Source organism: Ranitomeya imitator, chromosome 4 (assembly GCF_032444005.1).
Source record: "Ranitomeya imitator isolate aRanImi1 chromosome 4, aRanImi1.pri, whole genome shotgun sequence".
Classification (NCBI taxonomy): domain Eukaryota; kingdom Metazoa; phylum Chordata; class Amphibia; order Anura; family Dendrobatidae; genus Ranitomeya; species Ranitomeya imitator.
The window spans coordinates 659,997,194-660,012,603 of NC_091285.1; the positions used below are offsets into that span (position 1 = coordinate 659,997,194).

The 15,410-nt window shown below is 45.2% G+C and overlaps 1 protein-coding gene across 1 annotated transcript; it reads right to left on the reverse strand.

Annotated features, from left to right (window-relative positions):
* Nucleotides 1-4,257: 4,257 nt before the first annotated feature.
* Nucleotides 4,258-14,387, reverse strand: LOC138677166 (intercellular adhesion molecule 2-like). The gene is made up of 4 exons (XM_069767080.1): nucleotides 14,252-14,387; nucleotides 11,014-11,280; nucleotides 8,785-9,092; nucleotides 4,258-4,556 (listed from the first exon to the last, which is right to left on the reverse strand). Exons 1-3 carry the CDS (start codon nucleotides 14,316-14,318, stop codon nucleotides 8,800-8,802), a joined length of 627 nt encoding a protein of 208 aa, XP_069623181.1. The 5' UTR covers nucleotides 14,319-14,387; the 3' UTR covers nucleotides 4,258-4,556; nucleotides 8,785-8,799.
* Between the last annotated feature and the right edge of the window lie 1,023 nt (nucleotides 14,388-15,410).

The window sequence follows — 15,410 nt, forward strand, 5'->3', positions numbered from 1 at the left end:
TATACTACGTGCCTGGGCAATATACTATGTCACTGGGCAATATACTACGTGACTGGGCAATATACTACGTGACTGGGCAATATACTACGTGACTGGGCAATATACTACGTGCCTGGGCAATATACTACGTCACTGGGCAATATACTACGTCACTGGGCAATATACTATGTGACTGGGCAATATACTACGTGACTGGGCAATATACTACGTGACTGGGCAATATACTACGTGCCTGGGCAATATACTACGTCACTGGGCAATATACTACGTGCCTGGGCAATATACTACGTCACTGGGCAATATACTACGTCACTGGGCAATATACTACGTGGCTGGACAATATACTACGTGGCTGGACAATATACTACGTGGCTCTGTGCTGTATACTACGTGACTGGGCAATATACTACGTGGCTGGGCAATATACTACGTGGCTGGACAATATACTACGTGGCTGGACAATATACTACGTGGCTCTGTGCTCTATACTACGTGACTTGGGCAATATACTACGTGACTGGGCAATATACTACATCACTGGGCAATATGCTACGTGCCTGGGCAATATACTACGTCGCTGGACAATATACTACGTGGCTGGACAATATACTACGTGGCTCTGTGCTGTATACTACGTGACTGGGCAATATTCTATGTGGCTGGGCAATATACTACGTGACTGGGCAATATACTACGTGACTGGGCAATATACTACGTCGCTGGACAATATACTACGTGACTGGGCAATATACTACGTGGCTGGACAATATACTACGTGGCTCTGTGCTGTATACTACGTGACTGGGCAATATACTACGTGACTGGGCAATATACTACACGACTGGGCAATATACTACGTCGCTGGACAATATACTACGTGCCGGGGCAATATACTACGTGGCTGGGCAATATAATAGGTGGCTGGGCAATATACTACGTGACTGGGCAATATACTACGTGGCTGGACAATATACTACGTGGCTCTGTGCTGTATACTACGTGACTGGGCAATATACTACGTGACTGAGCAATATACTATGTGACTGGGCAATATACTACGTGGCTCTGTGCTATATACTACGTGACTGGGCAATATACTACGTGGCTGTGCAATATGCTACGTAACTGGCCAATATACTACGTGGCTGGGCAATATACTACGTGACTCTGTGCTATATACTACGTGACTGGGCAATATACTACGTGGCTGGGCAATATACTACGTGGCTGGGCAATATATTACGTGACTGGGCAATATACTACGTGGCTCTGTGCTGTATACTACGTCGCTGTGCAATATGCTACGTAACTGGCCAATATACTACGTGACGTGGCTGGGCAATATACTACGTGGCTGGGCAATATACTACGTCACTGGGCAATATGCTACGTGCCTGGGCAATATACTACTTGGCTGGGCAATATACTACGTGGCTGGGCAATATACTACGTGACTGGGCAATATACTACGTGGCTCTGTGCTGTATACTATCTGACTGGGCAATATACTACGTGACTGGGCAATACACTACGTGACTGGGCAATATACTACATAACTGGCCAATATACTACGTGGCTCTGTGCTGTATACTATGTCGCTGTGCAATATACTATGTGGCTGGGCAATATACTACGCCACTGGGCAATATACTACGTGCCTGGGCAATATGCTATGTGGCTGGGCAATATACTACGTGGCTGGGCAATATACTACGTGGCTGGGCAATATACTATGTCACTGGGCAATATACTACGTCACTGGTCAATATACTACGTGCCTGGGCAATATACTACGTGGCTGAGCAATATACTACGTCACTGGGCAATATACTACATCACTAGGCAATATACTACGTCACTGGGCAATATACTACGTCACTGGTCAATATACTACGTGCCTGGGCAATATACTACGTGGCTGAGCAATATACTACGTCACTGGGCAATATACTACATCACTGGGCAATATACTACGTGGCTGGGCAATATACTACGTGGCTGGGCAATATACTACGTGACTGAGCAATATACTACATCACTGGGCAATATACTACGTCACTGGGCAATATACTACGTGACTGGGCAATATACTACGTGCCTGGTCAATATGCTACGTGGCTGGGCAATATACTACGTGGCTGGGCAATATACTACGTGACTGAGCAATATACTACGTCACTGGGCAATATACTACGTGACTTGGCAATATACTACGTGGCTGGGCAATATACTACGTGGCTGGGCAATATACTACGTGGCTGGGCAATATACTACGTGGCTGGACAATATACTATGTGGCTCTGTGCTGCATACTACGTGACTGGGCAATATACTACATGACTGGGCAATATACTACGTAACTGGCCAATATACTACGTGACTGGGCAATATACTACGTGCCTGGGCAATATTCTACGTGGCTGGGCAATATACTACGTGGCTGGGCAATATACTACGTGGCTGGACAATATACTACGTGGCTCTGTGCTGTATACTATGTGACTGGGAAATATACTACGTGACTGGGCAATATACTACGTGCCTGGGCAATATACTACGTCACTGGGCAATATACTACGTGACTGGGCAATATACTACGTGACTGGGCAATATACTACGTGACTGGGCAATATACTACGTGCCTGGGCAATATACTACGTCACTGGGCAATATACTACGTCACTGGGCAATATACTACGTGACTGGGCAATATACTACGTGACTGGGCAATATACTACGTGACTGGGCAATATACTACGTGCCTGGGCAATATACTACGTCACTGGGCAATATACTACGTGCCTGGGCAATATACTACGTCACTGGGCAATATACTACGTCACTGGGCAATATACTACGTCACTGGGCAATATACTACGTGACTGGGCAATATACTACGTGACTGGGCAATATACTACGTGACTGGGCAATATACTACGTGACTGGGCAATATACTACGTCACTGGGCAATATACTACGTGACTGGGCAATATACTACGTCACTGGGCAATATACTACGTCACTGGGCAATATACTACGTGACTGTGCAATATACTACGTGACTGGGCAATATACTACGTGACTGGGCAATATACTACGTCACTGGGCAATATACTATGTGGCTGGACAATATACTACGTGGCTGGGCAATATACTACGTGACTGGGCAATATACTACGTGACTTGGCAATATACTACGTGGCTGGGCAATATACTACGTGGCTGGGCAATATACTACGTGGCTGGGCAATATACTACATGACTGGGCAATATACTACGTGGCTGGGCAATATACTACGTGGCTGGGCAATATACTACGTGACTGGGCAATATACTACATGACTGGGCAATATACTACGTGGCTGGGCAATATACTACGTGGCTGGGCAATGTACTACGTGACAGGGCAATATACTACATGACTGGGCAATATACTACGTGGCTGGGCAATATACTACGTGGCTGGGCAATATACTACGTGGCTGGGCAATATACTACGTGACTGGGCAATATACTACGTCACTGGGCAATATACTACGTGGCTGGGCAATATACTACCTGGCTGGGCAATATACTACGTGGCTGGGCAATATACTACGTGGCTGGGCAATATACTACGTGACTGTGCAATATACTACATGGCTGGGCAATATACTACGTCACTGGGCAATATACTACGTGGCTGGGCAATATACTACCTGGCTGGGCAATATACTACGTGGCTGGGCAATATACTACGTGGCTGGGCAATATACTACGTGACTGTGCAATATACTACATGGCTGGGCAATATACTACGTGGCTGGGCAATATACTACGTGGACATGCATATTCTAGAATACCCGATGCGTTAGAATCGGGCCATCATCTAGTGTTTATATAACTTGCAAATTTATATGCTGGGGGGGGTGTTGTTATTTCTCATGTATTTTTTGGTTTTAAGTATGCAATAAACAAAAAAAATGTCATTAAAAAAAGGGCGCAACTTTAGATTGCTAAAGTACTTAGGGTACAAGTGCCTTCCGATTTATCATTTGCTTTTTTTCCCAAGTCACTTTCCTTTTTTTCTTGTGGTATTTGTTGCTCTTTATTCTGTGTAATTCTTAAAACTGGCGCACGTGTTCATAAATTTTGCACAAGGACCTAAATCGTCTATGATTTTTTCTTTATCCTTTTTTATTACTTTTTAGGACACATTTCACAAAATGTGGCAAAAATTGAACAAAAATGTTCTAGCTTATATAAAATCACCGCAAAGGGAGACTGTGGTTCATTCCTGCAAAAAAAATTCAATTGGGAAAAAAAACAAATACAATAAAAAATTTGCCCCAAAGTATTGTCCATCCTGGGTGCATATGTAACAAACTCTCACCTGTGAGATATTGGGATTTACCCCTTTAGTTATATTCCCACTTTCCAGGCTGTCCAAGTCATAAACTGCTATTCTGAATCTCTTGAGGCTGACCGCCGGATTAGTGTCTTCCATAAGATGAAAGAAGTGATGATAAAGACGAGCACTGAGGATATTATGACTCCTACGTGTCTGTGGGGTCGCCCTGCAAAACACAAAATATGGACATAAATATAAAAATTAGGCATCAAATGTGGGGAAAAAAAGCACAGAAATTGTAATAATCAATAATGATTGCTCTGCTGTGACTATTGGAAGAAAAGGGAGAACACTGCTGTGACTATTAAGGAAAGAGTGGAAAACAAAGACATGATCAGACAACGAGGGACCCTCATTGTGATAAGGAGGGGGAAATTAACAGCCCTGTTATCACTGGCAAAATATGGAAAAATGGTCTTGTGCTTAAGGGTAAAGTAAGAGATGCTTCTATAGGTAATATGAAATGGAAGAGGAGCACTGCTGTGACTACTGGGGAAAGGGAGAGGAGCACTGCTGTGACTACTGGGGAAAGGGAGAGGAGCACTGCTGTGACCACTGGGGAAAGGAAGGAGAACAGTGCTGTGACCCTTGGGGGAAAGAAGAAGAGCAGTTCTGTGATCCTTGGGGGAAAGAAGAAGAGCACTGCTGTGACACCCTGGGTAAAAGAAAAGGAGCACTGCTATGACCACTGGGGAAAGGGAGAGGAGTACTGTTGTGACTGCTGGGGAAAGGGAGAGGAGCACTGCTGTGACCCCTGGGGAAAGGAAGAGGAGCACTGCTGTGACCACTGGGGAAAGGGAGATGAGCACTGCTGTGACCACTGGGGAAAGGGAGATGAGCACTGCTGTGACCACTGGGGAAAGGGAGAGGAGCACTGCTGTGACCCCTGGGGAAAGGAAGAGGAGCGCTGCTGAGACCCCTGGGGAGAGGAAGAGGAGCACTGCTGTGACCCCTGGGGAAAGGAAGAGGAGCACTGCTGAGACCCCTGGGGAAAGGAAGAGGAGCACTGCTGTGACCCCTGGGGAAAGGAAGAGGAGCGCTGCTGAGACCCCTGGGGAAAGGAAGAGGAGCACTGCTGTGACCCCTGGGGAAAGGAAGAGGAGCACTGCTGAGACCCCTGGGGAAAGGAAGAGGAGCACTGCTGTGACCCCTGGGGAAAGGAAGAGGAGCGCTGCTGAGACCCCTGGAGAAAGGAAGAGGAGCACTGCTGTGACCCCTGGGGAAAGGAAGAGGAGCACTGCTGTGACCACTGGGGAAAGGGAGATGAGCACTGCTGTGACCACTGGGGAAAGGGAGAGGAGCACTGCTGTGACCACTGGGGAAAGGAAGAGGAGCACTGCTGTAACCGCTGGGGAAAGGGAAATGAGCACTGCTGTGACCACTGGGGAAAGGGAGAGGAGCACTGCTGTGACCACTGGGGAAAGGGAGAGGAGCACTGCTGTGACCACTGGGGAAAGGAAGAGGAGCACTGCTGTGACCACTGGGGAAAGGAAGAGGAGCGCTGCTGTGACCCCTGGGGAAAGGAAGAGGAGCACTGCTGTGACCCCTGGGGAAAGGAAGAGGAGCACTGCTGTGACCACTGGGGAAAGGAAGAGGAGCACTGCCGTGACCACTGGGGAAAGGGAGATGAGCACTGCTGTGACCCCTGGGGAAAGGAAGAGGAGCGCTGCTGTGACCCCTGGGGAAAGGAAGAGGAGCACTGCTGTGACCCCTGGGGAAAGGAAGAGGAGCACTGCTGTGACCACTGGGGAAAGGAAGAGGAGCACTGCTGTAACCGCTGGGGAAAGGGAGATGAGCACTGCTGTGACCACTGGGGAAAGGGAGAGGAGCACTGCTGTGACCACTGGGGAAAGGGAGAGGAGCACTGCTGTGACCACTGGGGAAAGGAAGAGGAGCACTGCTGTGACCACTGGGGAAAGGAAGAGGAGCACTGCCGTGACCACTGGGGAAAGGAAGAGGACCAATGCTGTGAACACTGGGGAAAGGAAGAGAAGTACTGCTGTGACCACTGGGGAAAGGAAGAGGAGCACTGCTGTGGCCACTGGGGAAAGAGAGAGGAGCACTGCTGTGACCACTGGGGAAGCTGAAAGAAGGAAGAAAAAACCTACTGTGATCAATGGGAAAAGGAAAGCGCTAATGGAACCACTGAGAAAATAAAAGGGCAATTCTGAGGTAGGAGTCACATTGCTCAATGTACTGTAGAGAAGTGGAAGACAATTCAGTGGTTGGCGGGCACCACATTGCCTGTTCTTGGGAAGTTGTATAACCAGGAAAAGAATGGATACATCTGTGATTACTGTTTTAGGAGTGTGTGCCATTTGTGAGGGAGAGGAAAGTATTCGGTGTCTATAGATCTATATATTGCTGGTCCTGTAGAGGAGGGAACAATGACCCGCGCTGATTTCTGTATGACATGACAGGCAGATCACTGGGGGAGGTTTCTACATTCGAGGCATCCAGCAACCCTAAAAACCAGATCCTACAAATACTGCAGAATTACCTAAGACTTGAAAAGCCACCTCTAAGGTGATGCTGCGCGGATTTGGATGAGGGTTCCTTGTGCTGCTGGAGGACACACGCGGAGGAACTCAAGCAATGACGGAGTTCAGGATATAATATTTATCAAACGGCTGCAAAATCAATGTGTGTCGAAGTTATCTAACTTCATCTCTTGAGTTCGTCAGTTCGTTTTGGCCATGTGGCCATGGTAATCCAGACAGATTGATAAAAGCAGATACCCTTTGTTGTAATCTGTAGACTCATGGAACCATTGACCAGTCCATGTACATTCTTGGCCTCACAAGTGTAGACTCCATTGTGAACTTCACCAGCCCTCGGATACTAGTGACTTCTTCTGAGTGTAGGTCACATCAGCACCAGTAGGGATGATCCAGTCGTACTCGGGCTTAGGAGACCCATCTGATTTGCAGGTTATGTTAAAGAAATCTCCTTCTTGGATATTTGGTCCAGGAGTAATGGTGACAACAGGAACATCTGGAGGACCTAACGATTATATAACAAAAGTATTTAGAATTGAGAGTCCTCAGTGGTTGATACCTTTTAATGGTTAACTGAAAAGATGGTGTCAACCACTGAGGACTCTCAATTCTAAATATTTTTCTATCTACTGGCTAACACGGTACCAAGATATATATCTTTCCTATTACAAAAGTACAAAATTTAAAGCATATACTGACTAATACGCTTTTAGTGTCTAATCTGCTTATTTATTTATTTTGAAGCTTTTTCCAAGATTGAATGTATTATGTTATTCTATCTGTTTTCTGATTAGACATGGTTTTCCTGATAGGACGTTTGTTATTCTCTTCCAAATCTCATTCACTAGGATATGTGGGTAGAAGATTCAGCATTGTGAGACAACTAAATGTCTAATTTCCTTTTCTCCCCATCACGCTAACTTCATACTAGCTGCCTTGCACACAGATATGGAAACTGCAGCTGCATCCCCCTCCTCTCCCCTTTGTCTCATACTGCTGTTGATTGCACGATCACTTGAACCTTATGCATTAAGTCAATCAGCCTCGTACTCTTAATGGGAGTTAGAAGAGAAACAACTAAAATTTGTGAATTTAGAAATCTATAAATGATCAGTTGGAAAGGAGGAACATGTTCATAGGCTCATGCTCGTGAGTTCCTGATTTGCACTGATGTATTCATAAAAAAGAGAGGGCACAATATCAAAAATCAATTTTGTCCCCATCATAATGCATGGACAGAAAGGTCCCAATGGACTTTCTACAACCCTTCCGCCATCATCGTACCTAGTATCAATATATTTTTCCAGAAAGTTTGTCGTGGATAAGTTCTCAAACTTGGTGGATTGTTTTGTTCTTTGGGCCTAATAGAAGCCTTGTGCTTTGCGTTATTATATGTAGATCCATGGCTTCTACCGAATGTTTGCATGAAGTTTGAATGTTCCCCTTGGCCAAGAGAGTTGACCAAGGGACAAAGGGACTAAAGTAAAACATTTTGCATTAAGCTGCAGAATTGAAGTTTTCTTCATTACCAAGGATCCTTGAGGAGTCAGACACCGAGGTCGGTTCACATCACGTTTGGCTGCCAGTTAATGACTATCAAAGACTCCAGCTTGAATACTTGAAAAATGGGATTCAAATATGTCATTGAGGAGCAGCGATTGACCTCTAAGAGTGAGATGGAGTCCAAAGTATGAAAATTTGGACATTTTGACATCTTTTCCAATGGTTTCCTTCTTTTCAGTGTAGTGTCCAACAATAAAGTTTGACAGAAGTCAACTCAAAAGCTCTGTTGGAAGATCGTCTAATTCCTGTTCTGTGATTCACATGGAGTCATAAACAGGCAGCAAAACTTGTTGTTGGGAAACCAGCCTTATTTCTGATTGTGGTGGAAACTACCATATGTCCTTACAGTCACACTGGAAGAACTGATAGAGATGTTTGTTGCGCATCTAAGGTGGCTCGGCAGGAGAAGTTCTGAAGATTGTCCAAGCGACTTGCTGTGACTTCAAACGTGTTGTTCACCGTCTGTATGCCCTTTTGACCATATTCTTTGAACCTTTTATTTTGGATGACCGTGTTGTCTCTGAGCAATTGGATTTGGAGAATCTTCACAGGAGCCACATCATAGACCGTGCAGATGACGTGGTGGGACTTTCCCTCCTCCATATCCTGATCCAAGTCTATTGTCACATTGCTGGGCAGGGCTGAAACAGATAAAAATAAAAATGACTTGGGGTTAAAATATGTGTGTGCCAGTGACCCTTGAGGTCACATTTAAAGTCGAAAGACTTTTATAGGCTTCATATATTGTTATAGTTTCTCGATAAAGCATTCGAAGGGACCTTCTCAATCAAGATTGGGATCAACCATTTTCAAAGTAAAAAAAAATTGGTGAATTTTTGCTGTTACAACACACATGTACAGAAAACTCTACGTTATATTCTATGAGAAGGAATGTAACTGCTCATAAGGAGTTACGGTAAATTGAAGAGAACCACCGGAGCGCCACTACAATCGCATATTCTTACAAAACATCCCTGCGTTGTTCAAGACCAGTAAAGTAAGCAGTCATTTTAGTTATTATCTGCCTAATGATTTCACTTAATGCATAAATGTAATGTGGCCACTACTCCATTAAGAAAAGTAATGGCCCTTCATAGAAGAAGGCACCTTGGGTGAAATACCTAACTGTGGACCTTCTGAACATAATGGGCCAGGCACATTTATGGTATTATGGTTGTCACATGTAGGGCTCTGCATTTTAACTTATCCCATGAGCACATTGGGGTCACATGTGGGCACCAAAGCACTGCTTATTGGTTCTAGGCAGTCTAGAGTAATTCAGGTGGCAGCGGCTCTGGTTTGTGGTCCGTAGGAGGTGATGTGGGTAGTAGCTTATGAGTTCTTGTGTAACCATCAAAGTTTGTGAATCTCTTTTAAAGGGAAACTGTCAAGCTCTGTACCATCATTGTTGTACAACCATCAAGCTCTGTACCATAATTGTTGTGTATCCATCAAGCTCTGTACCATCGTGTTTTGCAACCACCAAGATCTGTACTATCTTTCTTGTGCAATCACCAAGCCCTGTACCATCATGTCGCGTAACAGCCAAGCACTGTACCATCATGTTGCGTAACAGCCAAGCCCTGTACCATCATGTCACGTAACAGCCAAGCACTGTACCATCATGTGCGTAACAGCCAAGCACTGTACCATCATGTCACGTAACAGCCAAGCACTGTACCATTATGTGCGTAACAGCCAAGCACTGTACCATCATGTGCGTAACAGCCAAGCACTGTACCATCATGTGCGTAACAGCCAAGCACTGTACCATCATGTTGTGCAATCATCAAGCTCTGTACCATCATGTCGCGTAACAGCCAAGCCCTGTACCATCATGTCGCGTAACAGCCAAGCACTGTACCATCATGTCGCGTTACAGCCAAGCACTGCACCATCATGTGCGTAACAGCCAAGCACTGTACCATCATGTCGCGTAACAGCCAAGCACTGCACCATCATGTGCGTAACAGCCAAGCACTGTACCATCATGTTGGGCAATCATCAAGCTCTGTACCATCATGTCGCGTAACAGCCAAGCACTGTACCATCATGTCACATTACAGCCAAGCACTGTACCATCATGTCGCGTAACAGCCAAGCACTGTACCATCATGTCGCGTAACAGCCAAGCACTGTACCATCATGTCGCGTAACAGCCAAGCCCTGTACCATCATGTTGTGCAATCATCAAGCTCTGTACCATATTTCTTGTGTAAACTTTCATTATCAGTGGACTTTGATACCCGTGCGTCCGAATCGTGTCTGTTACTTTAAATATACCGATTGTATAAAATTTTGCTCGTGTTTCCGATCATGAATCCGAATGTGCCATATTCGTGCCGAATTTATGTTTGGCCATCATTTTCTGAACAGGTTCACTCATCCTTAATCATAAACCACCATCATATCATAAACCACCATCACATTAGAGCCCGCCATCGCATCATAGACCAACATCATATCATAAACCAACAGTTTATATAGGTTTGGAGAATTTCAAAATGTAAATAGCCATAATATTCGGACTTTTCATGAACTTTGACCACTTGAGCCTCTTACCATAAGCCATGACCACCGTCACGTCATATTTTTCGCTTCCGTCAACTAATGACTGTAAACAAACCAGATTCGATTTCTCCCAGTCATCAACAAGAACTTCAACCGATGTCCAGTTTAGCTCCAACTGATGATTTCTCTTCTGTAACCTGGTTTCCCAGTTGGGATTATTAGGGCAGGTGAAGGTGCAGTTGAGGACAATCCATTCTCCTAGTGGGACGAATATCTCAGAACTAAGAGTTCTCAGCTCACACGGCTCCACAGCTTGTACTGAAATCGTAGAAGAGACATCAACTAGATCCATGACAACTTTGGAGATAGACATGGCATCAGTGTTACGGCATGTTTCCAACCCTAGGTGACCACATGGCCCACAACTCAAAAGAGTTACACCATACTTCCTATGGCCCCGTACTTGATGTATAGTGCGAGAAGTGGAAGGATGGGATTGACTTGTTGGAGGAAACATCAACATTCATCCTCACTAATGATACTCCACCTGTGGTGGTCCATATCTCTAGGGGGGACCACTAAGGATCCCTTAGAACATGTAGGCAACCACAAAAATCCATTTGAGACTGCAACAATGTGCCCCAGCCTGCAGAGGCTCGGACATAGATCAGAACAACAGAGTTAAATGGACGTATTGCCAAGAATATTTTGTGGGCACCGAATGTTGCTCTATAATTTGGGGGTGTGCTATTGTGTGGCAATAATATATTGGGGGCACTGAGTGTGGCACTATTTCTTTGATGACACTGAATGCACCACTATTATTTTGGTGACACTGAGTGCGGCACTATTTTTTGGGATGATACTGAATGTGGGTATACGGGTTGCAGTGGCGGGAGCAGGGGCAGTATTTTTGGCTTATATGAGAAGTGTATACAGAAGATACATAAATAATAGTTGGGGGGCCCTGGCGGAGATTTTGCATTGTGGCCCAGAAGCTTAAAGTTACGGTGCTAATATGTGGTTGGCAATGAATGCGCCATTATTATTTTCTAGGCATTTAGAGAGGGGGGGCTGTAGGAACGGAGTTAAGGAAAGCCCCCCATGACTGCGTTGCCAAGGGAACGCAGGGGAGAAATTTTTAAATATTAATGCAGGGAGAAGGGATTGGTTCAGGGGATGGGGAGGAGTAGTGGGGTGGTCTGCTGGGGGGGGGGAGGGGCGGGTCATGGGAAAGTGCGGGAAAGGGGCCATTACTGCTGGAATAACTGACCTGAGAAGCCCACCCACCCTCCCTTGTTTTGGTCCGTAATGAGGGAATAGCTGGGGATTTAAATGCTAAATTTGTTTTTGTAAGGGTTGATATTGCAGTGTTGTCACAGTAGCTGGTTGGCGGGGGGGCGGGGTTCTTGGAGTTGGTTTCATGGGGCTGATCTGGCTTTGGTTTACTGGCTCTGGACGGGGATTTGACCTCGGGAGCTTTGGGGTTGGTTTGCCCGGTAAACGGGTTACATGGTGCCCTCGAGCTGGTGGTTACGGCTGAGGGTAAAGAAGGGGTTTTCCATGTTGGTTTTGGGCTTTGCCTATTAGGTGCCAGATTTATTAGCTCCAAGAACCCTCCCCTCAAGTTTTATACAAATGTATAATTGGTTGTTATGTTTGTTATTTAATAAAATGGCCGCTGTGGCCAAATTATCCAAAAGAAATTAATTGTTGTGTTTTAATTTAAGGGGCATTAATTAGTCTGGGGGGTATAAGGATCAATGTGGTAAGAGAGGCCTGGTATCTCGGAGGTCCCATCTTGGAATATGCAGTCAAGAAGCAGTGTCATTATGGGAAGGATTATGTGTGTGGCACTATTATTTCAGGAGCTTTGAGTGCGGTACAATTTTGGGGCATTATTATTTTGGTGCAATAATCGCAGCACTAATATTTTGGAAGCCCTGAGTGCGGTACAATTTTTAATCGCATTTATAGTGGCACTATTATTTCACCGGCACTGAGTGCGGCATTAATGTTTTGGAGGCCTTTAGTATGGCACTGCAGAAGTTTATTGCACTGTGGGTGGTAGTATTATTTTGTAGAGGACTTTATGTGTGTCTTTATTTTGGGGAAATTGTTTTTGGCCATATCTTGGCAGAGAACTGGGTTTGGCATTCTATTATAGTATTATTATTTTGGAGGCACTTAGCATGGCGCTATTATTATGGGAGCAATTATCTTATTTGGAAGGCCTTAAATGCAGCTCTCGTTCTGCACCATTGTGTGTGGCACTCTTATTTTGTAGTGCGCTTTATGAGTGATACAATTTTTGGATTGTAGCCCTGTCTTGGGCAACCCGGGTGTCATGATCCGTTCCAGAGTTTATTAGTGTCTGTCCTTTTTTGGATGGATCATGTCAAGGGTTAACTTTGTTCTGCCTCATTCTGGGTTCGGGTTTGCTATTTAGCTCCCATGAATCTTGCTGGCAGTGTCAGTTATAGTTCTGTCTTCGGCTTGTGAACCTGACTCTGGAAACCCTTGGTTTGTCCTGCTGTGAACCCTGACTTGTCCTGTGTCTGTTATATCCCCCTCTGTCTGCCCTTTCCCTGCGTTTGTCTGTTCTGATTGATTCTCTGATTCTGGTCTCCTGGCTTGGCTATTGACTCTGTCTTGATTTGTCCCTATTGTACCGTATTTTGCTCGCCCTGGTTTACTGATCTCTTGCCATGTCCTGACTATCCTTTCTGTTTTAATACTTTTTGTACTGACGTGTTATCTTGTGCCCTGACTCGGCTTTTTCTGACTACTCTCTTGCCACTAGGTGGCATCTGTTCAGCTGCTCAGTGTGTGCAGTCTTGCGTCCCTATTAAACTCCCCCTGGTGAAGGTTGCGCTGTATTGCACTGCAGCTGCATGACACCGGGTTTGTATTTTTTCTTCAGCACTACAAACGGCACTATTACTTTAAGAAGAATGCAATAAGTGTGATGTTATTATTTTAAGGGCAGTATGTGTGCGGCACTATTATTTTGAGGGCGGAACTATTGGTGGCACCGACTGTGGCACTATTTTGGCAGGCACTGAGTCACTATATGGTGGTATTATTGGTTTTGTATACTAGTAGTGTAAAATTAGTCCTAACCACAGTGTCCTCACTCCCCCTGAAGAATTCAAACCCAAATCTATTCCCAGAATTTAGTCTCAGATTATCTACCGATAGGGTCTCATCTATCAGTGGTGGTCCTAGATTTCAGAATGGTCAGCCATTAGTACCAAGCCCAGGATGTATTACCACCAGCTCTGCTTACCTGGGGTGATAAAGACCCCAAAGACCGGCAGCACTATCAGGCAAAGGTTCGGCATCGCTGGTCCCATTTCTAGTGGAGTTACTGGCCGGAGTGGTTGCACGGGCAGCTGGGCTTTTCAGTAGTTTCCATGCTTCCTTCCTGAGTAACGACAGAAAAATTCATAAACATTTCCTACCGTGAGACGGCCCATCCAGTGACAGTCAGCACGAGCACCGCCTGGTGCAGACTAACCAGATCTCGCAAGAGGTTCAAGGAGATATTCTCTACAGTTTATGCTGCCACGAAAAGCTCAAGGCACATCCACTCCCTTCATGAAGAACGATCAGGAGGACATCTTTACTCCAAATTCATTCAAATTCCACCGCAACACACGGTACAAACACTAACGCGTTTCCAGCTATTTTCCACACCCTTAGTCATGGAGTATAACAAGATAACAAAAACCTCCATTCACACATCAAGATATTTTGATCAATAACTGTAATCAGAATAATTTTTTTTTAAAATAAATGTTTTCTCATGTATGACCATAAACGCAGTGTGAAAGCACCCTCATGTGTCTCCTATGCTACGTGGTTTCATGGAGTTAAGGATGATTACCCAAAAGATAAACAGACTGGAAGGCTGCCTGACACATTGTAACAGTGCTGAGAGAGGATTTTCTCCACACACACTATTCAGTGCTGTCCATTAATCTCAATGACAATAGGTGGCGCCATGTCCTTTAGTTTCTTGCAATCTTGCAATCCTGCTGTTGTAGAGAGTTGTAAGTTTTGCAACAGCTGGAGAGACATAGGATGAAGAATACTGTTCAGCACCAGAGTATCAGTCACTATCCACAGTTCCTGCCCATCCACCATTATTGCATTTTGTCAATAAAGCACGATATCCCCATAGCCCCTCACTCAGTATAATGGCCTCCACCCAACAAAGTATACTGGCCCCTTGGTATAATGGTCTCACAGTTCCCCACTCATTATGATGACCCCACAGTCCTTCACTTAATATGATGGCTCCCAGCCCCATACCCCCTCCAGACCCCACCAGTCAGTAGGTCCCCACAGTCCCTCACTCAGTATGGTGGCCCTCACAGTCTCCTCAGTATGATGGCCCCCACAATCTCACACTAAGCATGATGGGCCCCACAGTGTTTCACTCA